This window comes from Nematostella vectensis, chromosome 14, assembly GCF_932526225.1.
Source record: "Nematostella vectensis chromosome 14, jaNemVect1.1, whole genome shotgun sequence".
NCBI lineage: Eukaryota > Metazoa > Cnidaria > Anthozoa > Actiniaria > Edwardsiidae > Nematostella > Nematostella vectensis.
Window position 1 is genome coordinate 490,595 of NC_064047.1, and position 22,084 is coordinate 512,678.

A 22,084-nucleotide genomic window follows, 5' to 3' on the forward strand; every position below is an offset into this window, starting at 1 on the left:
GCGGTTAAAACACCAAAAGTTGTCCCCTGTCTTCGCCCATTGTGAGTATGGGATGGTTACGTTGGAAAGGGGGTGGGGTGATTGGGTATCAGTGCCCGGCATTGGCCCATGTTGAATATGGGCGGGAGGGAGGGGGGGTGATTAGGTATCAGTGCCCTGCATTGGCCCATGGTGAATATGTGGGGGATGGGTGGGGTGATTGGGTATTTGTACCCTGCATTGGCCCATGTTGAATATGGGAGGAGGGGTGGGGTGATTGGGTATTTGTACCCTGCATTGGCCCATGTTGAATATGGGCGGGGGTGGGGGGGGGGGGGTCCATGTTGAATATGGGGGGAGGGGTGTAGTGATTGGGTATCAGTACCCTGCATTGGCCCATGGTGAATATGTGGGGGTGGGGTGTTTGAGGTTCGGAGAAGTCAGCATTCAATAAAATATCATATCCAGTAAAGGAATGATGGTGAAATGAAACAAAAAAAACTAGAAAATAACAAAAACAAAAAAAGAAAAAAGACATAGTAAAAAAGAAAAAAAAACGTCGATGGCCGACGATCGAACTAGACAACATGTAAGCAAGAGAGAAAAAATAGACCATACATCCAGACGTGCGCTGAATCACCGTATGGCAGCTAAAGCTTTACGGCTAAGCTGGAGATTTCGGCCCCAACACCGCTATCTAGCGAGCTGTGTAACACACGGGTACCGAGGTACCCGCGCATTAATAGGGAGGCAATAACCAGGTTCCTAGCCCTTAAGACCTGAGTCTTATACGGTTACGCCACACACAGCTCGCTGTGACGTAGATTGAAAAATATTGAGGTCTATCAAGGCACCCTGGGTCTCTTGGGATTGACTATCCTATAGCAGCGGTGTAATAGTCTTGCACGTGTTAATGTTCTTAAGACAACAAAGGCCAAGTAAGTGGGCAAACCCTGACGCAACTAAAACATAACATTACACCGAATTGACTTTGTGAAAGTGAGCCTTAGAGCTGCTGTAACAGGATTAACCCATCATGCATCACACAATTAAGTACGCGGTATCTCTAGGTTCTTTTTTAGTCGAGTTTTTCACTTTATTTTACAAGAGAGTAGCATAATAAGTAGTTTTCTAAATCATGGCCCTCTCCTAATTTGTAACAATATAATCTTATAAAAACACCCTATATCATAGATGATGAACAGACAGACAGACAGACAGACAGACAGACAGACAGACAGACAGACAGACAGACAGACAATTTACAATCGGGGGGAAAAGGTTACATTCGGGAAATTTTCCCGACTTTTTTTTATAGCAACTATCCCTAGCTACGGATGGCAGTCTTCTTAAGATTGTAGTAGATTCAACAAGTTATTTACCGCTTTTCTTGTTGGGTCGCCGATAATATGATTTTTCCTTAGATTCTGACGCAGAACATAGCGCGCGATGGATAGATAGACCTTTTTTTTCATTCCCGAGTGTAATCTTTTTTTCCCGATTGTAACCTTCGTCCCACACACAATAGTCAAGTGGGGCTGGATAAGCGCTTGGTATATTTGTTTGGCTGTGTCAGTGGAAATAAACTGTCTTGCACGCTTTAGAGCACCTATTGCTGAGGATATTTTTTGGGAGATTTCGTCAATATGTTGGTCCCGAGAGTATTTATAATCGATAGTAACGCCCAAAGATCTGGCTTTGTCAACTCTCTTTACTGGAACATTATCAGTATGAATTTTAATATGATTTGCGTTAGTTGTCTTTATTTTTTGGCTTGAGGCAATCACCATAAACTAGTTTTTAGCTATATTAAGGTAACGAAAGTTTCGTGTGGACAGAAATACCGAAAATACGATTTTACATTAACTGAGTCCCTACATGAAATACTACCATATTCTGGAATAATATTAACGGTAGCGATTTTATTTGTAGAAAATATAAGCGAAAAACGTTTTTAGGAGAATTATAAGCATGACACATTTCGCATTTTAATCTTTTAATCCTGTTATCATTAGCGAACGCTCATCCGGGAACTTACTCGAATTTGCCCGTTACCTAGCAACGAGTCACGAGTTTTTGTGATTTGTTTCATCGGCACTCGCGCTCACACTTTGGTTACTCTGTTTAACAATTTTCGATCATTTTTAGTATATTTAACAAAGAAAAACATGCCTCTCAAAAAGAAGAATCCTTGGGAAGGTAGAAAAGCCAAGACTGGACCAAAGAAACGGACAAAAGAGAAGTCCCCAAGCCCCTAAAATAAATTTGTTACCCGTGTTATAATCAAAAGAACGCGAAAGACGGAGTTTCTGCGAGTACGAGAAAGATACTCCGTACTCCGTGCTGCTTATGATAGCGATAACGAAGATTATCCAGAAAAGTCTTAGTCTGAGTCTTCCCGCATGTTTGGCTTTATTCTTTGCCCATGTCTACGATCTCCTAGTTTTTTGCTCTTGTCGAAAGCGCGTGTAACACTTGATAAGCGTTTGTTTTCTTCGGAAACGCAACAGAGCAGCGGTCGAACCCTATTGGCTAACGTGCGTGTTGGGATTAGGTGTGAAGTGTTATAATCCGGAAAAGGGATTAAGCATCAAGGAATCTTTAGAAGCGCATTACGGCAAAACAAAAATCGACCAAAACACCATATATATTGCTCCGAATTGCATAAAATTTGGCAGATCGATAGGTCGATTTGGCAGCCATTAAAATTCTAAATCCATCGAAAGTTATCTGAATTTGATCGCTGGATATGGCCGAAATTTGCATACTGTAACTTTGAAATATAATTACTTTTGAATGAAACTAGATATCTATAATCGAAGACACACTATTGTTAACAAGCATGTACTGACTGAATTAAAACATTTGGCGTCAGTTTTTACTCACGGGAATGGTACCTAAATTCTTCCAAAGACACCTATATCGTTTTAGGTTCTACTGCCATTTTTAAAAAAAGTTTCCTTTAAAGCAATAAATAACAAAAAAGGTAGATTCTTCATTTTATAATGATTAATTTGATACCTCGTTTGTATAAATTGTGCGCGCGTAATCATTTTTTTCCGGGACCATGTGTTCCTTAACCTTAAGACTAAGCTTATTTGCTTTCAAACCACAGGCAACCCGAACGGCACCCACACGGCACCGCGCGCCCAGTTTATTGCCACAGGCAACCCGCAATTAAATTATGTTTCCCTTATTTTCTTCTTATATTCTTCTTATTTTGCCGACGAGTCTAAATACTGCTCGAAAAATGAAAATATTGTCGAAAATATCAAGTTGCTAAGCAACTTAATAAGGTCACGTGGTAACGCGATGTGTGCTGCGTGACGCGTTACAGATCGAGTGGAACATAATACGCGGCAACGAAAAGAACACAAAAAGTCCTTCGCGAAATCGGCGGGAACAAGGTAGAATGATCGAAAAGAAAGACCTCACATGTCCCCTGTGTTACACAGCTTATGGGACAGGCTACCCGCAAAGGATCCCTCGGATTCTTGACTGCAGTCATACATTTTGTACGGGTAAGTTTACATGTGCTGTTTATTCAAACAAACCATCAACAACGACCTCGGCTGGAAATGACTATAAGTACTGGAATATTTCCCTCCTCCGCTCAAGCACAGAATTTAAAATAAATTCTAAATTCCAATGCTAGAGGTAGTATAATTTCATGTTTATTACCTAATTATTTGGCGACTGAGTAAAATTTCGAAACGAAACGAGAGCGTTTTTGTAATTGTTTGCCTGTGGTTTCGAGTGACAATGTCAAGTTTTTTTTTTTTTTTTCAAAGCACCAAAGTAAATTACTAGTGCCGAACATATTTCAGTAGGACTGATCAAATGAAGAAAATTTCAGATTTCCGTACCCTAACCTCTTCAATGTTTGTGCTACGTTTGTTAGCATTCTGTGGTTGCCTAGTTTCCTAATTCCATGTTTTGCCTTTTTCCCTACATCGTTTGTAAAAAGAAGGAGGGAACCATACAGCGAGTCGTGAATAACCCAATTTTGCCCTTAATTATAAACATAGCGATACAATGACAAAGTTTTGGGTAGCCGTTGTGAAGCTATAAATCATGTTAATCTTTTGAAACCACCGGCACTTAATTGATTTTTACCACCAACTTGGTAAGCTAATGTTTTGTATAACTGTTTTCTAGCTAGAATGATAGTTGTCATGTGTTTATCATTATTCACTACATCACTATATTTTCGGTGCCTTAAAATAGGAAGCTTAAAGTAAATATTAATTGAAAACTTTATTCCTGTGATGGGATTGGGGTTAGACGGGGGTGGGGGTTGTCTGCGCAGGGAGATGGGGTGGCGGTTATTGTCCCGCAAGGTAGAAGTCACATACTTGAATACACTGAGTTGAGATTTAGTATTGACCTCACGTGTTCTGCTATCTCTTAGTGTTTTAAATTCACTTTTTTTGACAAGCACTTGTGAATTTTTATTTTACAGGACTCCCCTTCCTTCACAGCTAATCTCCCTCCAGGAAATGAAAAAAAAAAATCAATACAAATATATTTGATGTTTCTAAAAGCTCACAAACCAAACTTGTACCTGTATCAACCTCTGGCCCAGAGAAAATCTTGTAAATTTGGCTCATCATTAATGCAGACCATACAGCATCAAAACATAATACTATAATATAAACATTGGCTTTAATCCTTTCTTGCAGCATACAGTATGATTGACAAGCTGTTTAATTTCAGAATGCATCATGAAGATCAAGGAGCTCCAAGGAGACGTGGTGGAATGCCCAACTTGTAAGTTACGCACACTGCTCACAAGCAGTGTTGACTGTCTGGAGAAGAACATGGATATTCTGACAGCCGTTTTTGCTGCTGAACAAGAAGAGGAACCAGTTTGTAATTTCTGTGCATCAAAAGTGTATCCACCTAAACCTGCACGTTTTTTCTGTACGGAGTGCGCTGTGTATTCTTGTGGTAACTGTTCAGACGAGATCCATTCTCAAATGGAGTTTCGTACTCATGGTGTTAGTCTGGCAAGCGCTCATCAGGAGGCGACAGAGGACTGCTCTGTCCAGTTCCCATCCCGTCCATCTTCTGGAATGTCTAGTACAGGCACCACTTCACGGCCAAAGTTAACAAGCAGGCCCTCGAGTGGTTTATTAGATTACAGCTTACTGCCTGGTAAGACAAATGATGTACCTACTGTATAGTGATAATAATATAGGCCCTCAAGTGGTTTATTAGATTACAGCTTACTGCCTGGTAAGACAAATGATGTACCTACTGTATAGTGATAATGATATAGGCCCTCAAGTGGTTTATTAGATTACAGCTTACTGCCTGGTAAGACAAATGATGTACCTACTGTATAGTGATAATAATATAGGCCCTCAAGTGGTTTATTAGATTACAGCTTACTGCCTGGTAAGACAAATGATGTACCTACTGTATAGTGATAATGATATAGGCCCTCAAGTGGTTTATTAGATTACAGCTTACTGCCTGGTAAGACAAATGATGTACCTACTGTATAGTGATAATAATATAGGCCCTCAAGTGGTTTATTAGATTACAGCTTACTGCCTGGTAAGACAAATGATGTACCTACTGTAGAGTGATAATGATATAGGCCCTCAAGTGGTTTATTAGATTACAGCTTACTGCCTGGTAAGACAAATGATGTACCTACTGTAGAGTGATAATGATATAGGCCCTCAAGTGGTTTATTAGATTACAGCTTACTGCCTGGTAAGACAAATGATGTACCTACTGTAGAGTGATAATGATATAGGCCCTCAAGTGGTTTATTAGATTACAGCTTACTGCCTGGTAAGACAAATGATGTACCTACTATAGAGTGATAATGATATAGGCCCTCGAGTGGTTTATTAGATTACAGCTTACTGCCTGGTAAGACAAATGATGTACCTACTGTAGAGTGATAATGATATAGGCCCTCAAGTGGTTTATTAAAATACAGCTTACTGCCTGGTAAGACAAATGATGTACCTACTATAGAGTGATAATGATATAGGCCCTCGAGTGGTTTATTAGATTACAGCTTACTGCCTGGTAAGACAAATGATGTACCTACTATAGAGTGATAATGATATAGGCCCTCAAGTGGTTTATTAGATTACAGCTTACTGCCTGGTAAGACAAATGATGTACCTACTGTAGAGTGATAATGATATAGGCCCTCAAGTGGTTTATTAGATTACAGCTTACTGCCTGGTAAGACAAATGATGTACCTACTGTAGAGTGATAATGATATAGGCCCTCAAGTGGTTTATTAGATTACAGCTTACTGCCTGGTAAGACAAATGATGTACCTACTATAGAGTGATAATGATATAGGCCCTCGAGTGGTTTATTAGATTACAGCTTACTGCCTGGTAAGACAAATGATGTACCTACTGTAGAGTGATAATGATATAGGCCCTCAAGTGGTTTATTAAAATACAGCTTACTGCCTGGTAAGACAAATGATGTACCTACTATAGAGTGATAATGATATAGGCCCTCGAGTGGTTTATTAGATTACAGCTTACTGCCTGGTAAGACAAATGATGTACCTACTATAGAGTGATAATGATATAGGCCCTCAAGTGGTTTATTAGATTACAGCTTACTGCCTGGTAAGACAAATGATGTACCTACTGTATAGTGATAATAATATAGGCCCTCAAGTGGTTTATTAGATTACAGCTTACTGCCTGGTAAGACAAATGATGTACCTACTGTAGAGTGATAATGATATAGGCCCTCAAGTGGTTTATTAGATTACAGCTTACTGCCTGGTAAGACAAATGATGTACCTACTGTAGAGTGATAATGATATAGGCCCTCAAGTGGTTTATTAGATTACAGCTTACTGCCTGGTAAGACAAATGATGTACCTACTGTAGAGTGATAATGATATAGGCCCTCAAGTGGTTTATTAGATTACAGCTTACTGCCTGGTAAGACAAATGATGTACCTACTGTAGAGTGATAATGATATAGGCCCTCAAGTGGTTTATTAGATTACAGCTTACTGCCTGGTAAGACAAATGATGTACCTACTATAGAGTGATAATGATATAGGCCCTCGAGTGGTTTATTAGATTACAGCTTACTGCCTGGTAAGACAAATGATGTACCTACTGTAGAGTGATAATGATATAGGCCCTCAAGTGGTTTATTAGATTACAGCTTACTGCCTGGTAAGACAAATGATGTACCTACTGTATAGTGATAATGATATAGGCCCTCGAGTGGTTTATTAGATTACAGCTTACTGCCTGGTAAGACAAATGATGTACCTACTATAGAGTGATAATGATATGGGCCCTCAAGTGGTTTATTAGATTACAGCTTGCAGCCTGGTAAGACCAATGCTGTACCTACTGTATAAGGTAAGAATATAGGCAGAAGAGTGTGGTGGTGGTGGTGGGGGGGGGGGGGGCTATCTGCTTACTGCCCAGTAAGATCAATGCTGTACTTTTTGTATAGTTATAACAGGGCTTCTGGAATTACGTGGAAAAAACTCAAAATTATGCGGGATTCTTTGCTAAATTAGGCACTAAATTATGCGGAAAATCGATCATTACGTGCTAAATTCTGCAGAATCTTGCAATACATATTTCTTAAAAAAATTTTTTCAGGATTCTTTACTGAATTAAGAGCTAAATTAAACGGAATATCAACTGTTACGCCCAAGCTACATTTTGTACCCAAGGAAAGCACAAAATAACTTGAAAAGGTTTATTTTTTGCGCGAAAATATCTTAGGAAAATATCATTGGATCCTAGCCAAATTAAAAAAGGTATTTTATTATTAGTCCTAGGCCTTCGTGGTTTAGCAAAGAACGAGAAATAGAGGTAAGAACCCTAAAAGAACACATCAGCTGCGCACTTAAATGTTTTGTCTTTCAAAATTTAGCCAAATTACCTGGGATTACGCGGAAATTTGTGGATTACGCGGAGAAAGCCAAATTACGGGCTTCCGCACAAGCGCGTAATTCCAGAAGCCCTGTTATAACAATGTAGGTACAGGGGACGGGGGTGGGGGCGGGGAGTGGGAAGGGGAGGGGGCGTTCTTCAGGGAGAAATGTGAAAGGGAGGTTTGTTGGAAAATAGAAAAAACCCATAAAGAATAGCCTGCCAACCATAAATTGCTGAAAATACCACAGAGGCAGAAATCACCCCTGAAAAATACCAAAACACAGATTTGAATATCCCAGGTGGCCCAGTGCCAGCATTTGGGGCCTCTCGCCACAGGTAGCCCAGTGTGTTAGACTGTCAGCATTTGGGGCCTCTCACAACAGGTGGCCCAGTGTGTTAGATCGGCAGCATTTGGGGCCTCTCACCATAGGTAGCCCAGTGTGTAAGACTGTCAGCATTTGGGGCCTCTTACAACAGGTGGCCAAGTGTGTTAGATCGGCAGCATTTGGGGCCTCTCACCATAGGTAGCCCAGTGTGTAAGACTGTCAGCATTTGGGGCCTCTTACAACAGGTGGCCAAGTGTGTTAGATCGGCAGCATTTGGGGCCTCTCACCATAGGTAGCCCAGTGTGTAAGACTGTCAGCATTTGGGGCCTCTTACAACAGGTGGCCAAGTGTGTTAGCACAGCGTTTGAGGCATCTTGCCACAGGTGGCCCAGTGTTAGACTGTCAGCATTTGGGCATTTGTGGCCTCTCACCACGGGTGGCCCAGTGTGTTAGCATTTCCAGCATTCAGGGCCTCTGATTTCCAGTTGAGACATGGATAGTATCTTTCGGTTTCTCAGACCTAAATTCAACGTACAGTATGCAGGCTCATTAGAAAGCTCCTCAATTCTACATATACATAGAGCCTTACATGGTACCTTACAGTAAATGATTGAATACTGTCTTATGCTTTATGGTTAGTAGCATTGACGTACCCCTCCCCCCCACCTGAAACCCTTTGCACATTTGATACATGCATGTCTGTGAATATTCCACTAAATGTTGTCAACTTTTCTTGTCAGATGACATAGACACTGTTGTACCAGGTGAGCTGTGTGTCACGCAACACATCACGCAGCATTGTCATCATGTCACACTCACCAGCATTAATGTAGTGTAACTTTTATGTAACACAATTTTGCTAGCCGTGTCACACAACTTTACCATGTCACACAGCGTCATGCTGTGTTACATTGTAACCCATGTTGCAAAACATCTTAGTCACACAACATCATCATCAAAGTCACACAACATCTCCATACATGTTACACAATATCATCAAATTCACACAACATCTTCATTTATGTCACACAACACGCATTGTCATCCACACATCACCCATGTCGCAGAACATCTTAGTCACACAACATCATCATCAAAGTCACACAACATCTCCATACATGTTACACAATATCATCAAATTCACACAACATCTTCATTTATGTCACACAACACGCATTGTCATCCACACATCACCCATGTCGCAGAACATCTTTAGTCACACAACATCATCATAAAAGTCACACAACATCTCCATACATGTTACACAACATCATCAAAGTCACACAACATCTTCATTTATGTCACACAACATCATCCATGTCACACAACAACATCATCGATGTCACACAGCACACATTGTCATCCACACATCACGTTTGTTTCGATGAAAATAGTCTTCTTGCAATTGCCACACTTTCCTTGTTGCATCCTTGGGCCATTCTGTGTCCCTTTTTTCCGTTGTCTCTTTATTTCTTTTAACCACTTCTACTCTATACCCTCACCTGACCAGTCTGATTAGTTTATTTCTGATAGACTAGTGTGTTAATAACACATAGTGCACTGTACGCCTTATATATGTTTGGTGTACCGTAGCACAATAAAGGCTAAGATCAACGTCGTTGCATCCATGAGCCGTACTCAATGTAAGTGAATGTACATGAAGAACAATCAACTCGATTCATTTGCACGCATTTGAATTGAATACGGCTCATAGATATTACGACCACATTTGAACTTAGCATAATACTCTTAATCTGTAACCCAAAATTGAAGTATGCTGTAGAGTACGGAGGTAATCAAGTCATGTACTAATGATGCCACTCAAAATGGGTCCAGAAGATATTTGCTGAGATCATCAAATGTCCTGGTCTTCTTGAGAATCGTGTACCATATTAATTCATAATGATAGTTCATCCAAGATTACTCGGAAGGCCTTAAGCAAACGCTGTACTTTTTCGTTTAATGTCCAAAATGCAAATGTGCGTGGTCGATTGTTTCATGTTCGTCTGCATGCATTTACTTTTAATACGGAACAAGAAAATAACGGTGTTTGTTTAAGACCTTGTAGGGATAACTGCTTTGACTCTGACCCGTCTGCTCTTCGGTAAATCCAATATAATCTTTTGTGAGCTTCATTATATAATCCTCTGTCTTTGTAATTGATATTGTTTCATCAAAATTAGTTCCTTAATTAATAAGTATGTTATCTTGTAATCAAGTCCCCCTGTGATCAAAATGGGTAATAGATATTCTTTTCTCCTGTAATTAATAATGTTTAATCCTGTGATAATAAAAAAGAACTACAATTAATCGAAATTGTATAGTCTTTTGCCTGTAATCGATATTGTTTAATTCTGCGATGATATAAAAGAGCTTTAATTAATCTGTTACGCTAAAGAACTCATAAGAGAAAGAACTCATTTTTTAAAGGACTTCAATTAATCGGTATTGTTTCGCTAAAAAAACTCCAATAAATCGATATTTTAACGTCTTTTGTCCTGTTTTATCAGTGCTGTTCAATACTGCTTGATACTAAAGAACTTCAATTAAATCTATATTGTTTCATATTATCAGAATGCATGGACCACAAGGAGAAGTTGAAGTTTTACTGTCGCGTATGCCAGACGTTGTGTTGTGGCTCATGTCAGATCTACGGTGCACACAAGGGACACAGCTGCTTCGAGGTTCACGAGGCCGAGGAGAGAGAGCGCCGGGCGCTAGAGAAGTTACAAGCATCAGTAGAGAGACATGGGGACAAATACATCAAGGTGAGAATTAGGTACTTAACTAAAGATGGATAGAACTACGGCTTGTTGGGATGGACCAGTGAAGGGAGGAGTAGGTGTTTTTTTTTGTCTGCTTCTCTGAATATTTTTTTCGGAAGCCTCGGGTGGGGATAAGGCTGGATTCCGTAACCCAACTATGGAAACATTAGGTTTTTTTGGTGTGTATCGAAGGGCTTTAAATCAAAAGCACCAATATTTTTATTTCTGAAATGATATCAACCACCGAGGGTGAATTTAAATCATTATCAGTGACCACCACCATGGCGGCTTGAAATGGCTTTGAGGGGCCAGTACCTTATCATCATCATGGCATGTGTCCCACGTGTTCCTGTTATTGATCCCACGTGTTCCTGTTATTGATCCCACGTGTTCCTGTTATTGATCCCACGTGTTCCTGGTATTGATCCCACGTGTTCCTGGTATTGATCCCACGTGTTCCTGGTATTGATCCCACGTGTTCCTGTTATTGATCCCACGTGTTCCTGGTATTGATCCCACGTGTTCCTGTTATTGATCCCACGTGTTCCTGTTATTGATCCCACGTGTTCCTGTTATTGATAAGATCATAATCAGTGGGTTGCACTCTTGATCGTAGGCTCGTGGAGATGTCCAGCGGATGATCGAGGAAGTAAAACAAGAGACAATCATTGTGAAAGATGTGGCACGACGCTATTACCGAGAGCTCCGAGCAGCTATCGACGAGGGTGAGAAAGTATTGATGCAGGAGATCAGTAAACGAAGCGACGCCAAACTCAAGTCTCTTAACGAACAAGTCAGGTATTGTTAAGCTCTTGGGTCTATTTCAAAGGCCTTCTTGTCTAAAGCTGTTTCCAGGTCCGAGCAGGGGTTGGGGCACTGGGGCCAAGTGTCTCTCAAATATTGTCAAGACATTGACCAAGGGAATGACCAGTAGGGGCGTGGCAGTGCATCCCGATGTTTTATTAATGTTTCTGTATCGTGACCCCAAATAGTTTGAGGCTTGCTACGGCTATGGTTTCTTATATTGATATACAAAATCGAGCTACTAAATGTTTGTTATTTTTTCAGCCAAATGATCGATATAGCAAGTCGAGCTAAAACTGCAAGCAGGAACACAGATAAAGCTCTCGGCATGGACTACTACGAGATGCTTAACAGGAAGAAAGAAGTCGAACACGAGATCCGCGAGGTTATGGGACTCCTGTGTGATACCACGCCCGTCACCACAGCCAACCTGAAGTGCCAGTTTCCCAACCACGAGACTCTGGTCAGCGGTATTCGCACATGCGCAAAGCTAGTACAACGTAAGAAGGTGTCGTAGAAGAATAGTATGAATAATATGGTTATTTTCTCAACGTGTTTTTTTTTTTAGCTACCGGTCCGCCCGAGAAACTGTCCTGCTCTGTCAACAAGGATGGAAACGTTGTGGTCACGTGGAACTCCCCAGACATGACCGCTTTTCTCTACCCTGTGGTGGGCTATGTCTTACAGTGTACTATAGGTAAGAACACGCGCTGATCACGTGCACACTCATGTGACATGACCGCTTTTCTCTACCCTGTGGTGGGCTATGTCTTACAGTGTACTATAAGTAAGAACACGCACTGATCACGTGCACACTCATGTGACATGACCGCTTTTCTCTACCCTGTGGTGGGCTATGTCTTACAGTGTACTATAGGTAAGAACACGCGCTGATCACGTGCACACTCATGTGACATGACCGCTTTTCTCTACCCTGTGGTGGGCTATGTCTTACAGTGTACTATAAGTAAGAACACGTGCTGATCACGTGCAAACTTCAGACTCAAAGAGAAATACTGTAACGTCTTAAACGTGTTTTATCCCTAGGCGAAGACGACGCGTTTGTCGAAGTCTACAAGGGCTGCGATCGTATTGTTACATTTGATAGAAAGAAGGGATTACTTCCGGTGGGAAGGCACGTTCAGTTCCAGTCATGCGCAATCAACACCATTGGACGAAGTGCGTGGAGCTTCCCGTATGGACTCAAAGTCCCGGGAGAGCCTAGTCCTTCGCGTTAAAATCGAGACCTTCCCGGTAGAACCGAGTCCTTCCCGATGGAACCTAGTCCTTCCCGGTAAAATCGAGTGCTTTCCGGTTCACTCGGTAGAACCGAGTCCTTCCCGGTGGGAAGCCAAGCCACTCTGAATGCCAGTGCTGAAAAACACAAAACGTGTTCCAGTAGCGCGCAGTTAAGCCAGACATTTTGTTTTGAAATTGAGGCGATTACCGGCGAACATTTTAGCGAATGCTAGTAAACTAGACCAAACTAAAGGCTATAATTTTCTTAATGATTCCGTCAGTATCGAACAAAGCTGTCATCTTTCGTACAGTATTGTTTTAATGCTGTACAGTAAGTCAAAACAGCGACTGAAGTCGGTCTTTCGATCGTTTACGAAAAGAGCGATTGTGTTTTTTTTCGCCAGAGCACGCGCATTCTGAATAGGGATATCCGCAAGTAGATTTTTGCGGTGAAGACCTTTTGAATAGATCAAGTCCTGGTAGATAGGGGTCATCCCTCTAATGCTGGTTTTGCATGATTGCAAATGTTTTTGTCAGGAAATAAATGGTTGTAACTTGTGAAAACAACATATGTCATTATTAACACCGATAATTTTCTATAATCTACCCCGATACCTCTACAACCCTCTTTAGAAAAAAATCGAAATGAACCTCAGTAGACAATTTACTGCAGTCGTGTTTCTTTTCTTAATTTGCTTATTTTGGATATGGTCAAAATGCATTGTCCTTTTTCTCGAAAAGCGTTATAATTAGGGGACGCACTATGGGAGACTATGGGAGATGTGAGGGGTGGACCATGGGAGATGGGAGGGGTGGATCATGGGAGTTGTGGGATATGTGATGGTGGGGCCGTGGGATATGTGATGGTGGGGCCGTTGGAAATATTGAAGGGGATTGGTTTATGGGTGGGCTTTTGATACCTTAGGCATAAATCTATCAAATAAATCAGCTGAGCCCAAAAGTGAGGGGTATGAATCAAGCTAATTTATGGCATACTATACTATAATGCACTATGCTAGTGTTTTCAGTCAAGTTGCTGATAATATAACACTTGATTATTCAATATGGGATTTACGTCGCACGTGAACGACGCTTTGGTTTTGATTTGTCTTTCTTTTCTTTCTTAGTCTTCTTTTTCTCGCTCGCCCCAGATCCACCGAGTAACACTGTTTTGAGAACATCGCGATTCTCCCACAATGCTTTGCCGCCTTTTGTTCGACATCTGCAAAAACAAAGCAAGGAAAGGACGAATTTTATTCTTGCTGCTATTTTCATTCAATATTCTAAGGACTCCCGTCAAAGATTTTGCAATTGTTTTACGTGTCATTCAAGCTAACGACATTATATTTGGTGCTTGTTTATTAGTACGCAGTTTACGGAGAGCTGACGTGATCGAAAACCATTTCAGTGCAAACAACCAATAAAAATGCTTCAAAGCTTTTGAATCTAGGAAGTCATGAGGCATTATGCTGAAAACCGCAGTAATATTGAATATAGATTGTAAGGAAATATGGTCTTATTTTTCACTTAACGCGAAAAAATTCGCGCGCTGCCTCTCAACTGTGGATCAACCTTGAAACCTTTAATTCTTTATTGGATCTTTTTTGAGTTGTGAATTTAATTTCCTTAAGAATGTGTGGAGTGCTGGATTACTTGCTCGCCTTATCTCACATCTCGGCTAGCCCAAGTGTCATCACTTTTGATTTATTCGCGGTAATTCGCGCGCCTCCGCAAAACTTCTTTGAAGCTTCCTGTACAGCATTGACGTAATTGAATAAGAGCGCGAACGAGCGCAAAATAGATTGAAAGGTTACAACGCGATACATGATGGTCAGTTTTTATCGCACGCTTGTTTTATGATATTAAGAGCCTCTCTGGTGGGTAAAAGGCCTGTGCGCTATAAAAGATGGTCATTTAGCGAGCATGGGAACACATCCAAAACCACCGGACACCATTCAGCTTCCTACTGTTATCCGCACCACAATCGTATTCGTCGAATATGAAAAAGAAATGAATTATCAGCTTTCTGTAGGCTGCAAATGGCTAGTACGGGTTTGTCACTAGTAGCCTGTGTTTATTATTAATAACCCTAAAATCATTAAGCACTTAGCATTGACCGGAAGAAGAAATCACGCTGTGTAAATTGTTGCCCGTTTTTTTTTTCCGGAATTTTTTTTATTTTAATTCTGTGTCATTCGTGGGCTTTTAAGCAGCAGTCTAAATCAATTATCTGCAGTTTTTATACATGTATTCGTCTAACAGCTGCGGAAGATAAGAAAATTGTTTTAGCCAACATTGGAATATGACTCTTTTTAGAAATATTTGGTAGCTAGCACGCATTTAGAGCTGAATTCTTTTGCCGGGCAAGATGGATCCGATCCTACTCAACATTAATTTGGTTTACAAAAATTATCCCGTACAAACAAGACATTTTTCATAGTTTGTATTATTTAACAAAATTGTGTCAGTGAGTAATGCATGAAAACAGAGAGCGAATATAACAAATGTTTCTTATTGAAATAAAGTGCAGAATAAAGCAGGATGGAATGATACAGTTATATATATTGTAAAATATCCACACTCACTCGGAGCAAAGTGCTTGTTCCATTTCGCGTTTGTTTTTCGGGTCGAGCCTCATGGCGCAAACTCGGCATCGTTTGCTTTCCTGTTGGCCCATCGTGTTACTTTTTGCTTATAGTTGCTCTTGGATCTCTTTACAATTTAGCCTTGCTTTAGTTGGTTCAAGGTTATTATTTGATGGCTAAAGCGTGGTTTACGAGTTCTATCCGGTAGATCTAACGAGTTCACAGCACTGCCGCTCGCATGATTCCACTAAATGGATACTGGTTGTTTGGTCGAGCGATGGTAGAGGTGGTTTGATTAAAAGGCCATGGTGTAATGAGTTTTATTCTTGTTCGTTATCGGTCTACACAAGTGGGTGGAAATCAGTTGAAAAATGCGTTTTGATTTAATCTCACTCTTGCTCAAGCTGAGCTCACGTTGGCGAATAACCAGCAGACAAACTATACATTCGTGGATTAATAGTCTCCAGTTTACTTCTTTATTCAACCCTATTTGTAAAAAAATCTGCACTGACTGAAGCAGGCGGTTTAGGAGCCTGGAACAGCCGCCTCTTTGGGATTTGCTGGGGGAGGGGGGGGTGTTTGGGGTGCGTTTTCATATGGGAAGTTGATTATTGTTATTAAACTTTGATAATACTTTGTTTTAAAAGAAAAAGTTTTATTTGGTGGCCGAGGGAAAGTTTATTGGGGTGCGACTTCTTGCCTGGTGAAAATCTATACCAAAGAAAGTTGGCAGAATCATATCAAATTCGTTGCGTCTTGTCAAAATCCGCAGCACATTCATTCTGTGAATGGCACCGATTTTTTGGAGTTTCAAGCTTTTCCCGTTTTGTGACGATCTAGCCACTCTTGCACCTAAATACAGGAAAATGCTCACGTGTATAAGCCCTCATAGAGTGTAGCATAAGAACCGTCTCGGAGAGGCCATCTTTGTAAAGAGAAGGTGCATTTCCCAGACGGACGCATCCCTTTTAACAAATTAACTGTCCCTGAGACCATCAGCAAATGGGACCATCCGGGCTTGAACGAAAACAAACTTGATTAGCGCCCTTCAGTTGTAGGCATTTGGTAACGTTACAATCAGCATAGACAACGTTACAATCAGCATAGACAACATTTTGGTGGAATCGCTACCCTTATTCAGCTTATTTTCTGCTAATGACAGAATTCACAGGCTCGTGGCATACTCCGGTACACAAAATATAAGTACCCCCCACCCCCTTAGGCCCTTACCCACCCATCTCCCTCTCTCCGGGATAACGCAATGTGTGACGGGCCTTCCCCCTCACTTCTACCGTGGGTGAGTTATGTCACGCTTTAAGTAACGCAATGCGTGACAACCTTCAATATTTACCAAGATGGTATGGCGAGTAAGAAGCATTAGGTCGAAATGGCTCGTTAGAGTTATGACACGCTTTTAGTTACGCAATGCGTGAACACCTTCAATGTTTACCAAGATGGTATGGCGAGTGAGGACATAAGGTCGAAATGGCTCGTTAGTTATGTCACGCTTTTAGTAACGCAATGCGTGACCACCTTCAATGTTTACCAAGATGGTACGGCGAGTGAGGACATGAGGTCGAAATGGCTCGTTAGTTATGTCACGCTTTTAGTTACGCAATGCGTGACCACCTTCAATGTTTACCAAGATGGTATGGCGAGTGAGGACATGAGGTCGAAATGGCTCGTTAGTTATGTCACGCTTTTAGTTACGCAGTGCGTGACATCCTTCAATGTTTACCAGGGTGACATGGCGAGTTGGGACACGAGGTCGAAATGCCTCGTTAGCTATGTCACGCTTTAAGTAACGCAGTGCGTGACATCCTTCAATGTTTCCCAGGGTGACATGGCGATTGGGGACATGAGGTCGAAATGGCTAGCTAGTTATGCCACGCTTTAAGTAACGCAATGCGTGACAACCTTCAATGTTTACCAGGATGACATGGCGAGTGAGGACATGAGGTCGAAATGGCTCGTTAGTTATGTCACGCTTTAAGTAACACAATGCGTGACATTCTTTAATGTTTACCAGGATGACATGGCGAGTGAGGACATGAGGTCGAAATGGATCGTTAGTCCACAACATGTCGAAACATGAGAAAAAGACTCCGTAGCAATCGATGCAGGGCCGGTCATCCAGGCTGCCGTAAGTAAATCTTAGTAAAACGCAATCATTTCCAAAGATTCACATTTTAAAACATTATTGACGTGCTTTTGTGATCACTGTGATATATAAAGCCATGTCTAATCCAAACTATATTGTTTGATCTTGTTATTCCCTTATTTCAGTGTCTAACCGGCCATGTACGAGAGCGCTAGACTTGCTCCTGAAGGACTGGGTCGTGGGGAAGAAGAGGAAGACTTTTCTCAGTAAGTTTGACTCAGATTACCATTTTACCATCGTAATCAGCAGTGTAAACATTCAAACAATCGCAGATGTTATGACAAAATTCTTGAAGCGTTTGCCCTGCGACAAGATTCATTTTCGAATAAAACTTTTTATTCGATATCTCCATCCTTAACCGGGATCCCTAGCGGAACACAGATTCTTGCACATTATTTAATTAAGGAAATTATAACATCTCGAGTTACTAATGATTTATTAAGGAATCCGCGGTTGTATTGTAAATAATCACAATAAAAATGCATAACCCGGTTTATTACACCAAGTTTATAAAAGTTGTATCAACTTATTATTACCAAAATTATTGGCGGTGATCTAAATATTGCCCCGAATATGAGGTTTCTGTGTGCTGTCGAATGTGGTTGCTAGTGTTTACCGACTAGGCGTAAGAATTCACGGATTTTATAATTGGTTTTGTAATGAGAATCGCGACTTTTACACTAGCCTACCAGTCCCAGTTCTTGCTTTACGCTAGGTGCGGTTTTAATATGCTACCATACAACTCGTCTATTATAAGTCCAAGGCTCATTAGAAGTCAAGGTTAACCTGGCGTCCTGTAATTGTCATTGTAGTACAAATCCCTTTCATTGTGAACAAGACTAAATCACAGGTTTTACAATATGCTTATCGCTATCGTTAGAGCCAGATCATTTTCTGTATTTTTAACCATGAAACGAGAAACTTGTTGGTTTTGTTAACGATATCTTCAGATCAACCATCGTAATGCCCAACCTTAGCTGCTGTATCCCTCTTTTTCTGTCAAGAACATTTTTTTTTTCTTATTTTTCACCTGTGGTGGCTTGTCGCGCGCTTTTGCCACGGTGGTGTCACGCTGTCGTGTGTCACGCTATCTTGTCACGCTGTTGTGTCTCGGGCGCGTAGTGATGGGCTTATATTTGCAATTCATTGACTACATTCCGTGTTCTGCAAAGCGTTCACTAGATCTCTTGCAACTTGTCGTGCGTTAAATACAATCGCAAATGGCTTGGGAAGCTAGTGGATGATTCAACTAGCTTACAAAAATGGCAGAAGAAGGGAACTTTGAGCGCGGCAACGAGCTTCGTGAGTCAGCAAAGTTCAAGGAAATTATCAAGAACCGTATAGGTAAACCGGACTTATTGCCTTATTCAATGAATGGTTGAAGCCTACAATGCATAGCTTTGTAACTTTTTATCCCCCAACACCCTAGTGCTAATTTGTGTCGACAAAATCAGTTACAACTCTACCCAGAACCTTACAGACACGATAAGAAATCGCAGATATTTTCAATGGGTCTTGAAAGTTGACTTGTGCGGTTATCAAGGCAGTTTGTTTGTTTTTGTTGATTGCTTGATAAAACATTACTGGCATTTTTCGTGTACTAGTGTGTAGGCCGTACGAAAACATGAGCGAAACATCGTTGATGTTTGACCTCAAATCTCCGATTATGGTTAAGGAAAGGAAATGGCTAAGAGTCTCAAATTACTTATAATCGTCTCAAATTCTTTTCTAATAATATCGTCGAGCGAGAATATTGGTCTTCCATATTTTTAATCGTGAATTTGTTTAATGGATCTATCAATGACCTAGAGCCATATTCTCGACTAGTCTATGGCGATGCACTTGTCGATATCCGCATAATCTTTAGAATAACACTCGGGTTCTACCTCTTATAAAAAAAAATTATAAATGCCGTTTAGATGTTGAAATGATTTCAAAAAGTTCTCCGATAAATACATTGAAATATATGATGGATATATTAAATGCAGCCCCACTTAACTATTTCATTAATAAAACACGAGGATTGTGTCTGATTTCGGGTTAATAACTTTAAATTGCATCCTGGATGTACATAAAACAAAGTAGGAACCCTTGGGTTTAAAGACATTGTTTATATATATACATTTTCGATAGCGGAATTTAAATGAGGAAACGTTTTGCCACCAACTGATTGTCACCTCGTTTAGATTGCGCTAGATTTATTATTCATAAAAATGAGCAAAATATCTCCTTGTATCAATTATGCTCACTGGTCACTAGAACCTATTTTTCTTTTTTTTTTTGGAACCCATATTTTATATAACAATTTTCTTTTGAAGAAATGATTGTCAGATAAACTCGTCTGCACACCACAACAAAATCAATGCCAATACTGATGACAAGTTGACAAAAATCAAAATGTTTTTTTGTGCTACTACACTCCCATCATCGTTGTGAAATTTCATAAAGGGTCTATATCCATGTCTATATCCATGCACACGTGAATATAATCTTAATGTTCTCATTAAGTTTATAATCCATGTTTGATGGAGTAATTTTCACTCAAATTGATGTGTTAAACTTGTTAGATATTTAAGATATGCTCCGTTCATTTGACACGCGACAAAAATCAAATGGCACAAACTGATATTTAAGCATTCCTGTCTGAGGTAATTTACATATATGTGGCTACTGACGCGTGCCGCACTCGCCAGCTTCTAGTTTGTCACGCCATCTGACCGTCAACGGAAACATTTGTTTCCAATGTCATCGAAATCTACACGGGCCCCTCGTATTAAAACAGGGATTGACTTCAAGGGCGGGTCCAAGTGACAATGCAGCCTTACCCTCTCCCCCTTTGGATTGAAATTCTAGTAGAAATGTATGTAAGGCTATGCCCTGTGTATACAACGCCAACATCAGCAGCATTGCTGGCAAACTACGGTCAGATGACTACAAGTGAAAGAAAAATCTTGGCGAACATCACAGCACCTCCAAACAAGGTTTTCATCCTTCGTTAGCTCTTCTCCAGTTCCCCGTCAGCTCTTCGTCAGTTCCACGTCAGCTCTTCGTCAGTTCCTCGCCAAGAATACTGGCGCTATTTGCTTGGGGCTTCGAATTTACCTTCCGCCAAATATTTTCTCATTTTTAACACGACAACTCGTCTCCTAGCGAAAAACCTCTAATAACGGAATCTACTTGTGTTTCAAGTCATACGCAAAGGTTTTATTAATCGTTTAAATTCCTGGAATGGAATATCTGCTCCAGTTTTTGCCTTTTTGTAAGGCTTATTTCCGATTTTAAATTGTTAATTTGTAAAGGTTCTTTTCGTTAGCTTATGTGTTTATTAACGGACCCTCGTTTTCCTGAGCGTATCGCTTCATATCTATAGATATCTTGCATGCGGTTATCGTACCGCTTTTCCCGCGACTGAGTGGCGACCTTTATTAGTAAAAAAGTAAAAATGGCTGGGTGAGTGCCTTTGGCAGGGGCATTGTATTGGAGGTGCGAGAGGGCCTAGACATTTGTGGACGCAAGGCGTAGTGTTCCCCATCGTCAAAACACAGTCATCTCCTTCGTATAATAAATCATAAAAAGAGCCTTCTAACTCTCTATCCAATTGCTTTCTTAGGAGAGAGAGAGAAAATTCACAAAAAGACGTTCACGAAATGGATCAACTCGAAGCTTGTTAGGGTAGGAGAAAGCACGAGTCATTTGTTATGATGACGCCATTTTTTCGTGCTGAAGTAAATATGTTATGATGACGTCGATTTCTTATGCTGATGTCATTTTCTCATGCTGACGTCACTTTTTACTGACGTCATTTCTTATGTTGAAGTTATTTTATATAATCTCGTTAAACTTCTCATACCGACGCTACAATTTTTATGTCGACATTTCCTACCGTCACGTCACATGTCACGTGACCATGATTGTATTTGCAGGCCCAGCCTGCCGTGGTGGTGCGTAACCTTGTGGAGGACTTGCGTGACGGTCATGTTCTTCTCACCCTCCTGGAGGTGTTGCTTAACACCAAGCTGGTGAGTCACGTAACGAAATGTTACCTGTCACCCAGAAAGAGTGCTTATCATATGACCAGAGATTGTAAATTATGAATTCTCAACTCACAAGTACTTTGATCGTTGAAATAAGTTACATATTTCTTACCTTTTACCTTTTTTGGTATTTAGTTCTTTTTACCAAAATGACCAAACAAGTCTTTATATATCAGTTGGCTGGTCGTGACAAGTTTAACCAAATGTTTAAATGACAAATATAAAAGAAAGGATGTTTTCCTTAGTTACACCAGAATCTTATTTGCACCGTCTTGTTCGTACCGTCTTG

At 40.6% G+C, this 22,084-nt stretch overlaps 2 protein-coding genes and 1 long non-coding RNA gene across 5 annotated transcripts in view; 2 read left to right on the forward strand and 1 right to left on the reverse strand.

The window, feature by feature from the left end:
• Positions 1 to 3,285: 3,285 nt before the first annotated feature.
• Positions 3,286 to 13,579, forward strand: LOC5512841 (E3 ubiquitin-protein ligase TRIM33). The gene is made up of 7 exons (XM_032382285.2): positions 3,286 to 3,500; positions 4,696 to 5,136; positions 10,782 to 10,975; positions 11,589 to 11,770; positions 12,041 to 12,276; positions 12,345 to 12,473; positions 12,824 to 13,579. Exons 1-7 carry the CDS (start codon positions 3,392 to 3,394, stop codon positions 13,012 to 13,014), a joined length of 1,482 nt encoding a protein of 493 aa, XP_032238176.2. The 5' UTR covers positions 3,286 to 3,391; the 3' UTR covers positions 13,015 to 13,579.
• A 398-nt stretch (positions 13,580 to 13,977) lies between these two features.
• On the reverse strand, positions 13,978 to 16,126 carry LOC116618523. Its single transcript, XR_004296231.2, has 2 exons — positions 15,601 to 16,126; positions 13,978 to 14,237 (listed from the first exon to the last, which is right to left on the reverse strand). It is a non-coding gene; the product is annotated as an uncharacterized LOC116618523 (long non-coding RNA).
• Positions 16,127 to 17,599: 1,473 nt separating this feature from the next.
• LOC116618501 (dystrophin) overlaps positions 17,600 to 22,084 on the forward strand; it is a 111,480-nt gene continuing 106,995 nt past the window's right edge. Inside the window, exons 1-4 of one of the 3 annotated variants that reach the window (XR_007306459.1) lie at positions 17,600 to 17,743; positions 17,887 to 17,967; positions 21,372 to 21,433; positions 21,685 to 21,780. Coding sequence is in view for 2 of the 3 variants with exons in the window: in XM_048721549.1 (XP_048577506.1) it covers positions 17,692 to 17,743; positions 17,887 to 17,967; positions 21,372 to 21,433; positions 21,685 to 21,780 (291 nt within the window). In the remaining variant the exon portion in view is untranslated. Of the gene's footprint in view, positions 17,744 to 17,886; positions 17,968 to 18,861; positions 19,106 to 21,371; positions 21,434 to 21,684; positions 21,781 to 22,084 lie in introns of those variants that run through there. The other 2 variants (XM_048721549.1, XM_048721550.1) reach the window with 2 other exon arrangements.

What these genes read in the sequence shown, in the direction of transcription:
- LOC5512841 (XM_032382285.2), top strand. Translation starts at nt 3,392, where the DNA reads ATGATCGAAAAGAAAGACCTCACATGTCCCCTGTGTTACACAGCTTAT. An exon ending in TCTCTTAACGAACAAGTCAG is followed by an intron (nt 11,771 to 12,040) that starts GTATTGTTAAGC and finishes TTATTTTTTCAG; the next exon opens with CCAAATGATCGATATAGCAA. An exon ending in TGTCTTACAGTGTACTATAG is followed by an intron (nt 12,474 to 12,823) that starts GTAAGAACACGC and finishes TTTTATCCCTAG; the next exon opens with GCGAAGACGACGCGTTTGTC.